This window comes from Hetaerina americana, unplaced genomic scaffold (genome assembly GCF_022747635.1).
Source record: "Hetaerina americana unplaced genomic scaffold, ioHetAmer1.1.p SCAF_5, whole genome shotgun sequence".
In the NCBI taxonomy this organism is placed as follows: Eukaryota; Metazoa; Arthropoda; class Insecta; order Odonata; family Calopterygidae; genus Hetaerina; species Hetaerina americana.
In genome coordinates, this window is record NW_027287095.1 from 32,339,366 (window position 1) to 32,355,901 (window position 16,536).

At 33.7% G+C, this 16,536-nt stretch overlaps 1 protein-coding gene across 1 annotated transcript in view; it reads left to right on the plus strand.

Annotated features, from left to right (window-relative positions):
- LOC139694365 (cholesterol transporter ABCA5-like) overlaps nt 1-16,536 on the plus strand; it is an 83,548-nt gene that overhangs the window by 24,340 nt on the left and 42,672 nt on the right. The window contains exons 7-13 of the mRNA XM_071592869.1: nt 152-338; nt 474-617; nt 726-876; nt 985-1,061; nt 1,660-1,924; nt 4,529-4,670; nt 12,096-12,210. Of these exons, the coding sequence (XP_071448970.1) occupies nt 152-338; nt 474-617; nt 726-876; nt 985-1,061; nt 1,660-1,924; nt 4,529-4,670; nt 12,096-12,210 (1,081 nt within the window). The remainder of the gene's footprint in view (nt 1-151; nt 339-473; nt 618-725; nt 877-984; nt 1,062-1,659; nt 1,925-4,528; nt 4,671-12,095; nt 12,211-16,536) is intronic.

The following is a 16,536-nucleotide window of genomic DNA, read 5'->3' on the forward strand; positions in this document are numbered from 1 at the left end:
TTTCAGACTATAAGCCCTAATTATCCATTCCATATAAGTGATGAAATGTGCATATTTTATTAGTAACATCACTAAATAACTTGAGCATCATAAACAAAAAACCATTGAAAGATACGCATATTGCTATACAATTTTTCTTTTTTACTTGCAGGCTCTCATGGTTTATTATTTATGGTGTTTTTGTTTTGTTTTTAACAATTATAAGTACAGTTCTGCTCTTTACTCTACAAGTTTTCCAGCATACCAACTTCATATTAGTATTCTTGCTCATCCTGCTTTATGCCCTGTCCATCATAATGTTTGGATTCATGCTTACACCATTTTTTGACAAGTCAAGGGTAAGTTAGTCCTTGATTAAATATTCATTAGCCTGTTTATATGCAAATAATTCTTAATAATCTGCTAATTGTATCTGGGACTAATGTCAAAAGGTAAAATTCATCATCGGATATTGACTCAATTTTTTTTCTCAGACTGCCGGAATACTTGGGAATTTTGCTGTAAATATCATGAGTTTGCTGTATTTTATTCAAGTTTTTGTTGATGATTCCAGCTCTTCTGCATTTTGGTTTGTTTCTTTAATAAGCTCTTCTGGATTTGCTTTAGCAATGGATAAGGTAAGGTATTATTGTGTGGCATTGCATGGCTCTATGGATTGATACATATTTGTATTTCAAAAACTGTGTAGTTTTTACTGATTCTTAATCTTGAATGTAACCTTTCAGGCTTTGGTTCTTGATCTTTCTGGGGAAGGAGTGAGTTTTGATAATTTATGGTCTGGTCCTGGAATACCATTTGGTGGAAGTCTCATAATGATGTCTTTTGACATTGTTTTATATGGCTTCTTAGCATACTATCTGGACTGTGTTATCCCAAGTATGTTATTATTATTTTTTTTTTTTTTTAGCTTTTGATTCATGTAATAGATTTATCAAGGTAAACAAAATCATGCATTGTGTAATATGCGTGTTCATTTTTTTTAAGGTGAACATGGAACTAAAAGGAAGCCATGGTTTTGTTTCACTCCATCCTTTTGGTGCTCAAGGAAGGTAGCTCCAAGAGTAAGTTCATGATTATATAATAAATTCTGAAATCTCTCACCCCTTCAAGTAGCTGTGGTTTTAAATTCCAATATTCCTTAAGCTTGCTTTACAGACTCTGCATTTTGAAATTATCATATATGTGACTAACTATTATTTTACAAATATCGTGTGATATATATGACGGTTTTTTGCTCGAGAGATCCAAATGTGATATTAAATTCTAATGAAATATGTAAAATAAGACAACAAAAACACCAAACTCACCAATGCACATAAAATCTGAATGTATGAAATATATTACTGATTGATATTTTTTGGGGCATTCATAAATACTGTTGTTGTCCCTGTTTACTGTTAATAATATTCATTATTCTGATAAGTATTCTAAAGGTGGGCTTGGTAGGGAAGTAATTTGTATTTTTTTGGCTTTTACTATCTCTTATTTATCTTGATAAAAGTCTGAAATATTTTGTGTGTATTTTCTTACAATTTTTTGTAGTGCTTATCTGCTGCACCATAAAAAAAATGTATTGTTCTAGAATATATGGAAATAGTAGTGAAATTTGTTTTTGTCTTCTCTCATGTGATTCATTCAGAATGTTGTAATATATTTTAGCATAACCATAAACCAACAACACCTGATGCACGGACAAAATTGAATGGAGACTTTACATCAATGAATGCTATATCAGCCATGCGGAGAGGGAATGGGAGGGATGCTGGTGAAGAGGAGAGGGTGGGGCTAGGTGTTAGTGATGGAGGGATTGAAGGGGATGTTGAACAGGTTCCTCGAGAAATGAAGGGTAGGGAGGCCATCCAGATTGTTGATCTCCACAAGAGATTTCATGCGTGCAGGAAGCCAGAAGTGAAAGCAGTCAATGGTAAGCATGGGAGGACACATCACATGCATTATGAAAAAAACAAAATTAGCACTTTTCCACGGATTTATTTGTAACATAGAACGTGTTTCAGTTCATCGAACCATCTTCAGGTACGAGACAAGATTCAACATGTAATACATCATATTTATACCTGTTTGAGGAAGAGGGGGGAAGAAAAGAGTGAGGAGTAAAGTAGGCATGGACAAAGAAGGGAAATATGGAAAACCCAAAGAAACAGGGAAACAAAAGAAATGGAGAGGTAAAAAGAGGGGGGTGGAGATTAGCACTTGTGGTCATTATTTGAGAGGATAGTGGCAGGTTGCTTGTATCCTGGCGGTAGGAACGAGGGAAAAATAAAGAAGGGTTTAGCAGGAAGGAGACATCGAAGGGATAGAGGCAGGTTGAGGGATGAGATTTAAGTGATTTTAAGAAGGACATTATCAGAGAAGGGTTGTTAGACACATACTGAGAGTGGAGGGTAAGGGGTGGTTAGATGGGAAATATGTGAAGGGTGGAATAAATAGGAGAGAGGGAATTTCACTTTTTTCTGTGGAAAAAGGATCGTGAGGAGAGGAGGGTGGATTACTAAAATATTGTGTTTTTTAAAAGAATATTCATATTTAATTTGACAATTTCAAGTTGCTCTAAAATATCAAGTCTTATGCCCATGTTTTCGTAGTTTAGAATTTCCAGATAAAATTTATATGAGTGGGATAACTGTAGTAGATGCAGTAGCTGTAGATGTAGTAGCTAGGATTGATGTTTCATCAAGAGTCCTCCAGCATCTTTCACGTTCTTTCATTCTAGTTTTGAAATTTCTTCCAGTCTGGCCTATGTAGCACATATCACAGGAATTACACTTCACCTTGTAAATGTTGGATTGCAAGAGGGGTTCCAATTTGTCTTTGTTGTAGCATAGGATTTTTCCTAGAGTATGCAGATTATGAAATGAGATATTAAATTTTCTTTTATTGCATTTTCAGGCAATCTTATTATAAAGATCACCCGCAAACAATAGACGACACCAACTTTTTGGGCTTTTCTTCCAAGTGCTTATCTCCCTCCCCCCCTCTTTTTACCTCTCCATTTCTTTAGTTTCCGTGATTCTTTGGGTTTTCCATATTTCCCCTCTTTGTCCCTGCCTACCTTACTCCACACTCTCCCCCCCCCCCTTCCTCAAGCAGGTATAAATATGATGTATCACATGTGGAATCTTGTCTTGTCCCCAAAAATGACATCTCATGCACATAGAACAATTTGCTAACTTCATTGAGTCATTCATGAAATGTAAAATCAATATTTTCGTATGCTGATTTTTAAAGCTTTATTGTATTATATGCCAGTCAATTAGAGTATTTCCCTGTTGCAAGTCTCAGGAATAAGAAGAGTGAGAATTAGTCCTGCAATTTATCCTCCAAAAACATTGCTTTGAAATTTAAAAAAAATTGGAAGTCCTGGGAGCTGTGGAAACCAGGTACCAACAAATAATTGGCATTTTATATCTTTGTCTAGGGCAAGAGGTGAATTTGCCTTTGCACATTTTAAATCATTTCCATTAAGTATGCATTGTAACAGTGTAGGTCATAGAGCATATACATTACGAAAATCAAAGAGAAATAAGTTTTTCGAAGAAAAATGAAATTTTTGTACAAACTGACTCAAAGATAGTATTTGTCAAAGTTTTCAGCATATGTGTTAAAAATAGTGCCCAAATTGATTTCTTTAGAAGTTCTTGGACCCAGTTTGAGGCTTGCCAATATAGTGTCCACTATGTGAATGAATGAAATGTTTGCATTCAATATTTTCATTTTCAGTGAGTCACTAACCCATACCACTTGGGGAATTTTTTTGGGAGTAACTTCTCTTTAGTTTTTTCTGTGACAAAATCCTTACCATACATTGGTAAATTTTTCATTTCTTGGGGTGGTGACAATCATATTGATTACTCAATGTGCTGCAGTACTTGAGAACAGCTTAGTCTTATAAAAATGTGAAGTAGACAATAGCAATCATCTGCTCTGTTGTGAATTTGAATGCAGAAGGCATCTAAAATTAAAAATTTTCTGGCCTGAGGTATGGGTGCTACAAAAGAAGTTAACCGAAGGTGTTACCTTTTTACTTTCAATCGGCAATTCAATGAAAATGACTAATTTACTTCTTTTCAATATCTTCGAGTTGCATGGATAAGCCAAAACTCTTGCTCATTATGCAAAAATTTAATCATTGAGGGAGTAATTTTTGGGACCAACAATTTTGCTTGTAATGTGAATTACTTGCTACGTGAGGTGCTCGTTAAGTGAGGTTCCACTGTATAAATATGATTGTGTAAATGACTGAATCCATCCTGTTTCAGCTACGTAATTTCCTGTTTAACTTGTGTGGCTGGTTAATTTCTAAGAGAGTTATAATTTTAAAATTTATTTTATTTGCTGTGAATTAACAGAAATAATTTATGGAATTGATGATCTGCCCATTGGAGGTGACTTTTTTTCACAATTGCCATGTCAGCAATGTGAAAATCATATCAAAATGTTGCCATATTTTTCTCTTATTTGATATCAATAACTTGAATTAAAAATTATAATTGTCTCATTTATTCTGTAGGAATCAATCTGACAATTTATGAGGGACAAATAACAGCCATTCTGGGTCACAATGGTGCGGGAAAAACTACCTTGTTCAACATCCTTACTGGACTTACAGCTCCAACATCAGGCACAGCTTTTGTATTTGGCTACGACATAAGGTATGATATAACTTTTCATCATCCTTATATTTATTCTTTAAGTGTTTAGTTAAATGCTGTTGTATGTACTTTTAATGCAGTGTATTGCATCAAAGTTTGGATATATTTCTATAGAGCTCTTCCTAAACAAGCACGATGAAATAGCACTTAAGTGATGATTGAATAACATGCAATAAATATACATTCATCAGAGGCAGGAACTATTGTAAGTTTTGTTGATGAAGTGAAGTCATGCTTAGCAGCCCATGATAAAAGCCTGCTGTGTGTAACTTTTTATTGAATTTTAGGCAGTGCATACCTGCACCTGTGTGGGAGATATCAAAATATGTTTGAGGGTAATATGTTGACAAAGCAAACCCTTGTAACAAATAATGTTTATCACTTTTTCTGCCACTGAACAATTATTGAAAATATATTACTTCAATAGTTTCTCTTCAATGAAGAAGCATTGAAGATATTAATATTTAATAATTACCATTTTTATCCTAACATTTTGTTACTTGTATCTGTGCATATTTCAATTGATTCTGCACTTCTTTGAAAATATGTCTTCTTTTCCAGCCGCTGAAAACAGCTGTCTTAAGTCATTTGATCTTGTAGGACCATAAGCAGGCATGTTTCCAGAGTATATTTTTCTGTGTTAGGGGATGTTTTTTTCTTTGATTACTTCCCATTGATCACTTATAAGTTCCTTGTCTTGCCTCTGTTAAATGTCAATGGTCTTTAATTTCACAATTCTATAATTTAAATCTCAAGCACAGAATTGAAAAAGGGTTATTGTAGTGTGGGCTGTCAGGTTGTTGTTTGCCAGAGAAGGTTAAGAAATGTAAGGGTGTTAAGTTCATTTCCATCCAAAACCAATCTTAAATGGTCGACTGCCAATTAATTTTAACCACTCTTACCAAGTTAAAGAAATTAATTTTAGGTTTAGTTATCCGACGCAATAGCAGTGAAAGATAGCTGTACCTCTATGAAATTTTATGAAGTGTTATTTGCGGTATGTTATTGGAATAAGAGTTTTGAAATTTCTGGCTGATGTGTACGAGGCAAGTAAGGCAAGTGTTAACACAAAAAACTCATGAATGTCACAAAAAAAACTAAAATTGACCTAATAATACATGTATGAATCTCCATATTCCTGAAATCCCGACTTCCTTGAGCACGAACAAAGAATCTTTTAGCAAAATTCCAAAACTGTAAGGAAAACTCAGTGTCACAAATGCTGTTATTTTCTGCCATACTTAAAAAAATATCCAAGAAAGTTTTAGGGATTCACTATTATCCAAAAGGTTCTTCTGGTCAAGTAATTTTTAAAAAATTCTTCCAGCTAGTGAAATCCAATGTTTTTTTTTTATTATTAACATTTTAAGAAACAACTTTTTTCTCAAATCTGTTTTGTTTACTAAAACAAGGCTCTTTTCACATTTAATTTCTTTAATTCTGTAAAGTCTACCATGTTATCATTCATCCCAATTGGATTGTAGTGCTTCGAGTCAAATACAGCAGGAAAGTATATGTTTGTGACTTATGTAATTTTTTGAAAATGGACTACTTGTGCTGGGCTACTAAATTTCAAAACAAAACCCTGATAATGCTAATTAATATAAATTGTGCACAAACCTAAATTTCATCCTTTATTGCCTTCATTGAAATATTCTCAGAAATAGTGTTGCTCAGTACCATTTACTGTATCAGTGATACCTTTTCAGCTTTACTCCTATGCGCAAGATTGACAAATTTGTTGAAATAGGATAGTGATAACTATTTTGTTGTTCCCTTTAGGATTTTTGTTCTATTTATTTCTTTACTCTCCAAATTTGTTCCTCCAAACAAGAGCAGAACCAGTTTTTGATCCACATTAATAGTTTGTGCACTGCATGCAAGACACTAATGAAAAGTAATTGTTGATGCCCCACTACCTTCAACCACTAAATAAAATCAGGTAACTTACATTACGTGATGAATGAGGGAATTCATTTGCTATCCATTGCTTCTTACTGGTCTCACACTGGTTTTCTTACCCCTGAGCTACCCCCCTCAAAGTAGTCTCCTCCCCAACAAGCACACTTATCCCAACAGTGTTTCCACCATTTCAAACAGTCCTGGAATACATCTACTGGAATGCTAATAAGCTCCTCCGTCAAATTTTCCTATATCACTGGAATGGTGGTATATCTTTCCTTGGGGCCAGGTTTCTAGTTTGGGAAACAGAAAAAAGTCACATGGGGCCAGGTCTGGGGAGTAGGTTGGACAGGGAAGCAAAGCAGTCTTGTTTTTGGCTGAAGACTCAAGAGTTCTAAGAGATGAATGAGCTGGGACGATTTCGTGGTGAAAAAACCTTTCACTGCTCCTCCAAAGTTCAGGCCGTTTTCGCCTGATTCTCTCTCTTAAATGTTTCATTACCCCCAAGTAGTAATCCATGTTGACTGTCTGGCCTCTATGTAGGTATTCATAATGCACAACCCACTTTGCATTGAAAAAAACAGTCAACATCACTTGACATTGGAATGAACTTGTCAAGCTTTTTTGGGGTGGGGAAATGTTTTCTCCATCCATTGCGCACTGTCATATCCATAAACCCATGACTCATCACCCATTATGATCCTGGACAAGAAGATTTCATCCTCTTCAGCTTCAGCTTTGTTATATTTTGACATGAATAGCCACAATATTGTGGATTCTACAAGATCTTAACGCCCAATATCAGAAGTTGCTAATGGACAAATCCATGCATTTTTGGTTCTTGAGCTTTTCCACTGGTAGTTAATGTTTCACTGTAGTTGAAGACAGGATACCGGAGTTCTAAAATAATTTTTAGATTTAGAATTGATCTCAGTGAACAGCTGATGCATACTTTCAGATTATATCTTCTTATCACTGCAAAATCTCACTTCAAAATTTAAGAGACCTAAAATATTCAACTCTAAAACCGATTTATATTTACTATAAAGAATTTTTATAAAATCTTACCAGACAACAGTTTCTTGAATCTTTATTTTCAAAGAACATCATGAAGAAATAGATCAGCACTGAGACATTCAAGCAATTTTTTAACTCTTCTTTAAGAATCTTACTTTTTTGTTTAGGTGGCATTTGCCTTTGCAAGATCATTTTTGTTTCACTAAATGCAAAATGTTGATATGCACACCTTCATGCAACTAACCATACCTCTAACCCTGCAAGCACAGTCTCAAAGCCTTGCATTTCTTTCTGATATGTGCAAATATTACTGGCTCCTCTGGTTCTTCTGTTTCTATGTCACTCTCCATTATCATTTTTCTTTTGTTCATTACCCTGCAGAATTGTTTTCTCCCACACTTTCAGCAATGATTTTGTTTGTTAATGATTTCTTTCTTGCCAATTTCATCCCACTGACTAATGGCATTTTCTGTGAATCCCTTTTCTTCGAGGATTTATGTAACTGCCGGCATATCATAATGTATACCAATTTTTCAACTGTTTTGCTCGTCATTGGTTTAAGTTAGATTCTTTCCTTTAGCTATTCTCAGAAAATTTCTTTCCGGTAATTTAAGTCAGCCTTCAGAAAGCATTTGCTTAGCAAGACTAATTTTGCAAACTACGTAAAGTTAACAACTTTAGGAATTCATTGTTTTCATGATATGATGTCAGCAAAGATAAAATTAGCTTGCATCTTAAACTCACCATAAAATTAAAAATGATACATTTATCAAATGAATGGATTGATGCTGTGATATTTCTTGGCAAATACATGGCAATAATTTTTACTTTCTTTGGGTATGAGAGACTCAGCAGGTAGATAAGTTGCACGGCTATCTAAATTTGGGAATTATTTCAGTTCAAGGCATTTTTTCAAAAATGCCATTTCACTGTAAATACAAACAATTGATTGAACCAATTCAAAAATAAATTTTCAGTCATCCATGTTTTTGAGCTTCTCTATAGGGGGATGTTTCTGATTGATGGACAAAAATGGTCATAGTAGTTGGGAAACATGAAGAATTATGTTAGGCAAAGATGCTTTTGCGAGGAGGAGAGATTGATGACAGGGACGTTGAGTAAGGATGTTAAGAAACAGCTTGTCAAAACCTTGTGGCAGAAAATTATTTTCTACGGCACAGAAGCATGGAATAGATTGAAGGCTTTTAAAATTTAGGTGTGGAGAAGGATGGAGAAGGTGAAGTGGACAGAAAAGAAAACAACTGAGGAAGTGCTAGGTATGGTGGGGGAGGAGAGGGGATTGATGGGAGAAATCATAAGGAGATCAAAAAAATTGATGCAGAGAATATTGATTGAAAATGGGATGTCAAAGACATAGAGGGGAGAACATTAGGCTAATGAAGGAGGGGTAGAAATAGGATAATCATATTGGATGAAATGAAGGGAGGAAGGAAGTATGTGGAATTGAATAGGGGCTCACTGTATCGGACATTCAGAAAGTTGGTCATTAAAAGAATTATACAAAGACTTATGGAATACATGCACATTTGAGGGCCAGGATATCAGCAGAAGAAGAAACATATGTATTCACATATATAAGAATATTATTTCCAATGTTTCTCATGATAAGTGAAGCACCTCAAAATTATTCTTTATATTATTATGTAAAACTAAAATGATTATTCTTTTAGTAATTAATTATCTTTTACTGTGGCATGAAACCAGCTTAAGGCTCATAGAGGTATGTAGTATATTTATAATGCTTTAAAACGGGTTATGTCCTTGGTGTTGGTCCATCTTTAGTAATTTAGGTGGTGATATTTTTCTGTAAATACATTTTCCCTGGAAATGTTTTATTTAAATGAAATTTTATTTTCATACATATTTATCAACATACTAAAATGTCCTCAGTGTGAACATATGAATAATGTTGCATTATTTATTGGTAATCAATTGAAGACCTCCTGAAAGGTTTCATGGCAGGTACAGATCGAGAAAACTGAGAAAAGTTAGTGATTGATAAAAATTTACCGGGAAATTTTTTAAACCTCTGTTAAATTTTCATTTTTTTTCAAAAACCCAATTATTCATGTGTTTTGATTTATCTAAAACATGAAATCATCATACTTGCATGCATTTTACTAGGATTGTACCCAGAATAAATTATGGCATTCCCAGGCAACAACATAGACAAGGCCTATTTTTAAAAATACACTTACTACTTTCTTATTTAGTCAATATTTATATGGAATTACAGTCTCTTTTAGAGCTCAAGTTCTTAATGGTTATTAAAAGTTAGAAAGCCATGTTTTCTGTCAATTTGCCATGCAAGTTTACACATAAAATGCAAAAACCTAATGAAAAAATTGATTGCCCAACATGATAAGTTTTTTTAATAGATTTTTCCTTTAAAACTCCTAAGGTGTGATGGAAACATCAAGACACTACAAAGTGCAGGAGGATGAGGGTGGTGTGTAATATGGAAAACAAATCTTGTCAATGCTAATTTAATGATTTGTATGCATATTATTTATTTCTGAAATTGCCAGGGAAAATGTTTCCAAGCAACAAGAAAGCCTGAAAACGTTTGAGAATCAAGAAATGCAAGCTCTATCACCTATGTTTACTATTTGATTGTGGTAGATGTATTATTGTAGAAAATTAACTGGAAGTTAATAAGGCACTTCTGGATTTAGTGGTAAAGGTCCATGGATAGTTTCAATCTTCATGGTGAAAGCCTTTTTTTACTCTATTCTTCATGACTAGGAATTCTGTAGTTTAAGCATTGCTGCACATTTATTTTCCACACTTCATTTAACATAACTCTCCAAGTGAGTCTTTTCTGGGCTCTCTTGATGAAACCACTCAAAAAGTTGGTGGTACTTATTCAGCAAATCAAAGTGGAAGAAAATGTCACTTTTATCTAGAAATTTAATGGCCAAAAATTCAGTTGCATGGTATTTGTGATAACACAAATTCTGATAAGATGCTTCACTTAATATTCTGATTATGTTTTGCACTTTTGTCTCCTAACTGCCTTGCCTTTTCATTGCTGTAATAGGTACCTAATATCCAATTTTGTTTGCATTAAATTTAAAAGCTTATGCTATTCTCTCATAGATAGTAGATATATACACTTCTCTTTGAAATGATTATAATATCTAAGTACGAAGCATTTTCAAATTGTGATTGGATTCATGAGAAGTTAAATTCCAAGTACGAATTATTGGCATAAAATCCCCTGACACTTTCAGTAGTTCAACGTTAGTGTGCATTTCAAGAAGTATTATCAACATCCTATTTAATAATATATATATACACATATCCATTCTTGCGTTCCCACTTTTAACATGAGATTATGTGCGAGGTTTATTTCATTGTTTTTCTAAATCAATGTGTAAATGAACTATGCATATTCATTTTTAATTTGTAAAATATAAGAAAGTGAAACTATATAAATGAATAATTTTCCTAGTTTCAGAAAAATAAACTAGCTTTGAATAATGTCTTTTAATTATATTGTTGAAGGCCATAAGACCCTACAATATAAATAAATGCTACATATATGTATTTTAGGGTGGCATGTATCTTCAGCTGTCTCTATGCAGTTTCTAGTTTATGCCGAACATGAAAAAGGGCTTAAATGTCCTTCTGCATCATTTGGCTGGGTTGATTGCTGTTGGCTACTTGAATGCATCAGTCACCCATTTTCAGTGCACTAATAGCACCAGTCCATGCTTCATTTGTATTGTGTGCATGGTCTATACCAAATACAATTATGTATTTATTTTAACAAAGCTTTCTAAATTATGTTGGTCCATAAACTTCAGTAGTAACTGTGGTAAAGTCATTGGAATAGTAATGCATACAAATTAGACCTCGGACCCTAATCGTTAATAGTTTCTTTTTTTTAGCTTTTAATGGGATTTCCTAACCTATTAATACCCAAAAAAAGTATTAAGAACATTACCTGTTGAAATAGTAAAGGAAAAATATTTTAGTAGGGTATTTCCATTGTTTATGAAGAATTTGAATACTCTACAAACAGTTAATTGTTGTAAAATTTTATATTTGCTGTTTGGCATTTGTCGTAAGCAATGGATTGTCAAGTTCATTAGTAAATGCTGGAATTCAGTGAAGCATAAAATAGACTCAAATAACTTGGCTGATGATTTTTATCATTGGCATAGTATAATTTTACATTCATTTTTTAAACATTTATGCTTGTGAATTCCTGACACATGCACCCACCACTGTTTTATCTAAATTTCAAATCTCCATAAAATGAAAAAAAAAGAACTTTTAATGCAGATTCATGAATATATTCTTTGTTCATGATCATTGTATTGAACTGTTGATGTGGTCCCAAGTGTCCTCTCAGTGAAATACCCTTCATCTCCTTTGGGTAATAAAGTGCCAAATAGTATTGCTACAGCTTATTTCACCTTTGTTTCATTGGTGGGGGAGGATATGTACATAAGAGTGGTTTGGATAAAAAAATTGCAGGGACCAGAACGACATGAGCACCATCCGGAGGATGACAGGGGTGTGCCCCCAGCACGACCACCTTTTCGACTTCCTCACCCCAAGGGAACACCTCGAGTTCTTTGCAGCTGTTCGGGTGCGTTCCCCAGTTTCCTAATCTGTCACAGTTCTTTGACTTCCATGCCTCTCTTTATCTCTTTCTCTCCTTCTCTCTCTCTTTCTTTTAAGGTTTTAAGAGTCCCTTATCCCTCAATATCACACACTAGTCCTGGTGGTGCTATAGCTAGTAGTCTTTTTCTTTTGTCCGTAGATACAGAAAGTAGAAGATAATGTTAGAGTAGTAGTAGGAGCTCACCCATTTTTTTGCACCTTGCTTTGCCATGTTTCCATGCTTTTGTGCACTCTGCATCGCTCTTCCTGTGCATGGGCAGCATTAATTTCTCAAAGCTATAATGATATTTGTGTTCATTTATTTATGTAGTCAGAAGTGGTTTACAATTTCAATGCTCAAAGGTTGTCAATGTTCCACCTCCTAGCATGCCATAATTCAACTTAACCTTGACCAACCATTCAGGAAATATTCCAAATTTAGTTTTTTTTTTACTTAGCTCCTATCCTAAAACAGCCTAATTTTTTTGCCTTTACATTGGATTATTTGGCAAGAATATAACATTAAAGACAATTACAAACATCTAAGCGCTAGGTGGAGGAAAATCCCCCCTAGGTGGGAATTGAGCCAAAACCCCTTGGGTTAGCAGGCGAGGACATTACTCCACTGCTGCCGGGGCCGGCCAGGTTGGTGGTTCATAATGGGTTTTAAAAGAAAAATATATTTACGTCATTGTTTTTATCAATGAAATATGAAAACTGGTGGTTTTTTTAATGTTCCCATTGAATGATATTGGTGTAATAGTGTAATCTCTTCTTGCTTCATAGTAATGCTAGGTTCCTTTTATGTCACTGCCTGGAATGTTTCTTCCTGTTTCCAGTGTCAATCCAAAAGTCTGTTTATTGAAATTTTACTGTAATTTTTACTGTCATCATGTTTTTTTTCTAGTAAAATATAGAACTACATATCAGCTTCTTTTTTTAAAAAGTATTTGATCTTGTTCAGTGGATAAATATCATTGGTAGTATCACTTTGCTTGATTTTAAATTGAGAGTACACTTAGTGTTTCTCTTCTCTTGTTCAAAAAAAGGAGTAATTTTATTCAGACATCAAGACAAATAGTTAAGTCCCTCACTCAAGCCTTGCAGTTTAAGACTTGATGAAATTCCATCAGATACACTCTGTGGCAGTATTTCCTTTCTTTTATTCCGCGTTTAATTAAACAGTTGTCCATGTAAATGTCATGTAACCAATAATGCCAAGGTTATAAGAGATTTTGCATCTCGCCTCTGTGCTACAACCTCTCCTCCAAAGTGTTTGTTTAAAGCATCTCCCAAAGATGTTGGCGAACTCTTTGTTCTGTTTTTCTCTGGTGGAGGAAATAAGAATGTTAATCATTATTTGTATTCCTTATTTTTTGACTGCCAAAAGAAAATTTTTTATAGAATTTAATGATTTAAATTTGAATGAGACTGACTCTCAGTTGATTTTTGATGTTGAACTTCTTTTCCAATGAATTAACATTTGAAATGAGAGGTCAATTACTCAGTGAACTTCAATTAATCCTAACAGAAAAATTCATGACATGAATCATAGGGCACATCAGGTATAAATTTTACAATTTTAGAAGTAACACAATATGTATATATACATAAAAATACACTAGTATATTTACATATTAATTGGTTAAGTTGGCATTGATGTGTAGCAAAAATTCCAGGTATTCAATTACAGAATAGAACTTATTACTTTTTAACAGGTTGAACAGCTTTTTTTTTAAAACAGATACTTTTGTTTCTTATTTGATTTCATGGGGAAGTTTACTGAATAATTTAAGCCAATTGCTAAATGGACATGAAGAAAATGGACTGAGAATACTACTATATTGTTGAAATTTTAGTTCGATATCATCATAATAAAAAAAAAACTGGGAGGCCACGAAATGCATGAGCAGATAAGGACACAGTACCGATGGATATGAGCTCTTTGCAGAAAATCTTTCTGATTGCCTGGTGTAGTTGTGTAAATTAAAAAGAGGTATTCTGCTGATCTTGCATTTTCCTTATAGAAAGATGTCTAGAGTTGAACTGAATTAGAAGATGTGAAAAATGTTCATAAGTCATTGAGAAAGCACGCAGTGTCTGAGATTCACATTTTACTAGGAATGACTGAAGAAATTCCGAAAAATATAATGAATGATACTTCAGTAAACAATTTTGCCTTTTGATTTAAAAGGAAACGGAATATGAAAAATTAAAAGAGGAAAGGTTTTTAGTAGTTTTCACTATTTTATACGAGATCTCACTTTTTAAGGCTACAGTTAGTCCAAAAGGTCTTCAAAATAAAAGGCACGGTTTTAAATTACTCCAAGAGCTTGATCATTTTGATTGTTAAATAACATATCAATTGAAGTATAACTATTTCTTCAGAAAACCTAATGAAATTTAAAATGATATCTTTCATTCTGTTTTGGATTTGATGATTGTTGGTAACATAAAGAAAAAGAAGTTTGAAAGGGTCTATTTAAATAGTAATCTATAGGTTATCTACTGCAAATGTTGTGTGCAAAATTATTAACTTTGTCATAAGTAGTGAAAATATTTTTTAAAAGCTTTTTTCTTTCAAATGTGTAAGGAATGATCAATCAACTGGTTCCCTGGCTCACATATTTTCTGATTCATCCAAATTTAAATAATAAAACGAACACGATTACAGGAATATGATGATGCAGGCATAATACCTGGCAAATATGACAGATGTTAAACTAAATTTAGGAAAATATGTACGTAAGGAATATTTTTTTGCTATGGTATTCTCGTACCAGTTTTAGTATGTATAATCTCAGTCACTTAAAGTTACTAAGCAATATAAATTATTTTCAGCAACTTCATATGTTGAAGTTTCTTTTAGAAATCAGCTTTTTGAAATTCTGCATGCAATTTTGAGGACCTGCATATTTTAAAGCTGAAGCTTCACCTTGACTCTGATCTTGATTTATATTTGTTTGTATTAATCATATCATTTATTTTTTATAATTTTGTATTTGTTTTCTTACTTATGTTTCCGTTGAAAAAACCTTTGAGTGAGTCATCAGTAATGTGAAGTATGTATCTAATGTGGTGTGATTGTCATTTGGTCAGTTATGCTGTTTAACTCAAACATTTTTAACTTCAAATGAAAATGTAATACTGAGGTGGTTTGAATGATGATGCTAGTATTTCAGCCCCTTAGACCTCATTGATTTTTTTGAAATTGTACTATTAATATGTACATACACATAACAATTCCATACAGTATGTGTTTGCTCTGTATTATCTTTAAGGGGTCTGTCAGTACTTCTCAGTATTTTTCTTACATTTTTTATCAAAATCATTCCAATTAGGTACATTCCTGTCAATTGAATTGGTGATGAATGCAATAAGTTTTCATACTTATCATAATTGAAAAAAAGTGGTCAATGAAGAATTGCTGTATATATAGGGAGCACTTTGTTGTGTTAAGTTAAAGTTGATATATGTTGACTTGGAAGAGTTGTAGGTCTAGGAGTGAGGAGTAGGAGGGTTACAAAATTTTGTTGGCAAGTTCATCTTTGCAACGGACACATTTCAACAAGTCAATAGTTGGTACCAAAAGATTTAATTCTCTTTTCTTCCCTGCTACATTGTGACCTTTTTACCCCTCCACCCTCCCTCTCTGACCAACCCTCCCTTGATCAGAAGGTATATATACCAAGTTTGCATCTATGAGGACCACCTGATGATGGCGTTCAACGTCTAAACCTGGGCTGTGTTTTTAAAATAAAGTGTGTGGAATTTCGAAGTAAATTATTTCATTTCATTTCAATCGGTTTGATAGGTATTGGTAGAGTTCACCCAGTACTAAGCCCAATGGAGTGTGAAATTCACACAGGTTAGGGAGGCCAGTGGTGATTATGGTTTCCCAGGAAGATCTGGTACCCGAAAAATCACACAGCTTGGGTGGTGTTGAGGGTGCCCATTGGGCCAGTGAAACTTAACTCTGTTAGAATAGGTCTAATGGCTTTTAAGTAGGATTACCTCATTAGAAACCACTCACGTAACTACAAGATATACTCAATTATTTTTACTGGCCTGTCTTGAGCATTTCACCTGTAAGAACATATTGAAAGTGTAATGCAAATGATAGCAGCAAAAGGACAATTTGAAGATTTTGTGTGTTCAGTGTGCATGCAGAATGTTTAAGAGAATTAAGTGATTAAATGTAAATGACCAGTGCATGTTTTCAAAATGCTTTGTTTAATTGCTTTTATAATTCATGTATAGACTCAAAAACCAGATTATAAAGTTCATACATATAATATTGAAGACAGGCTGC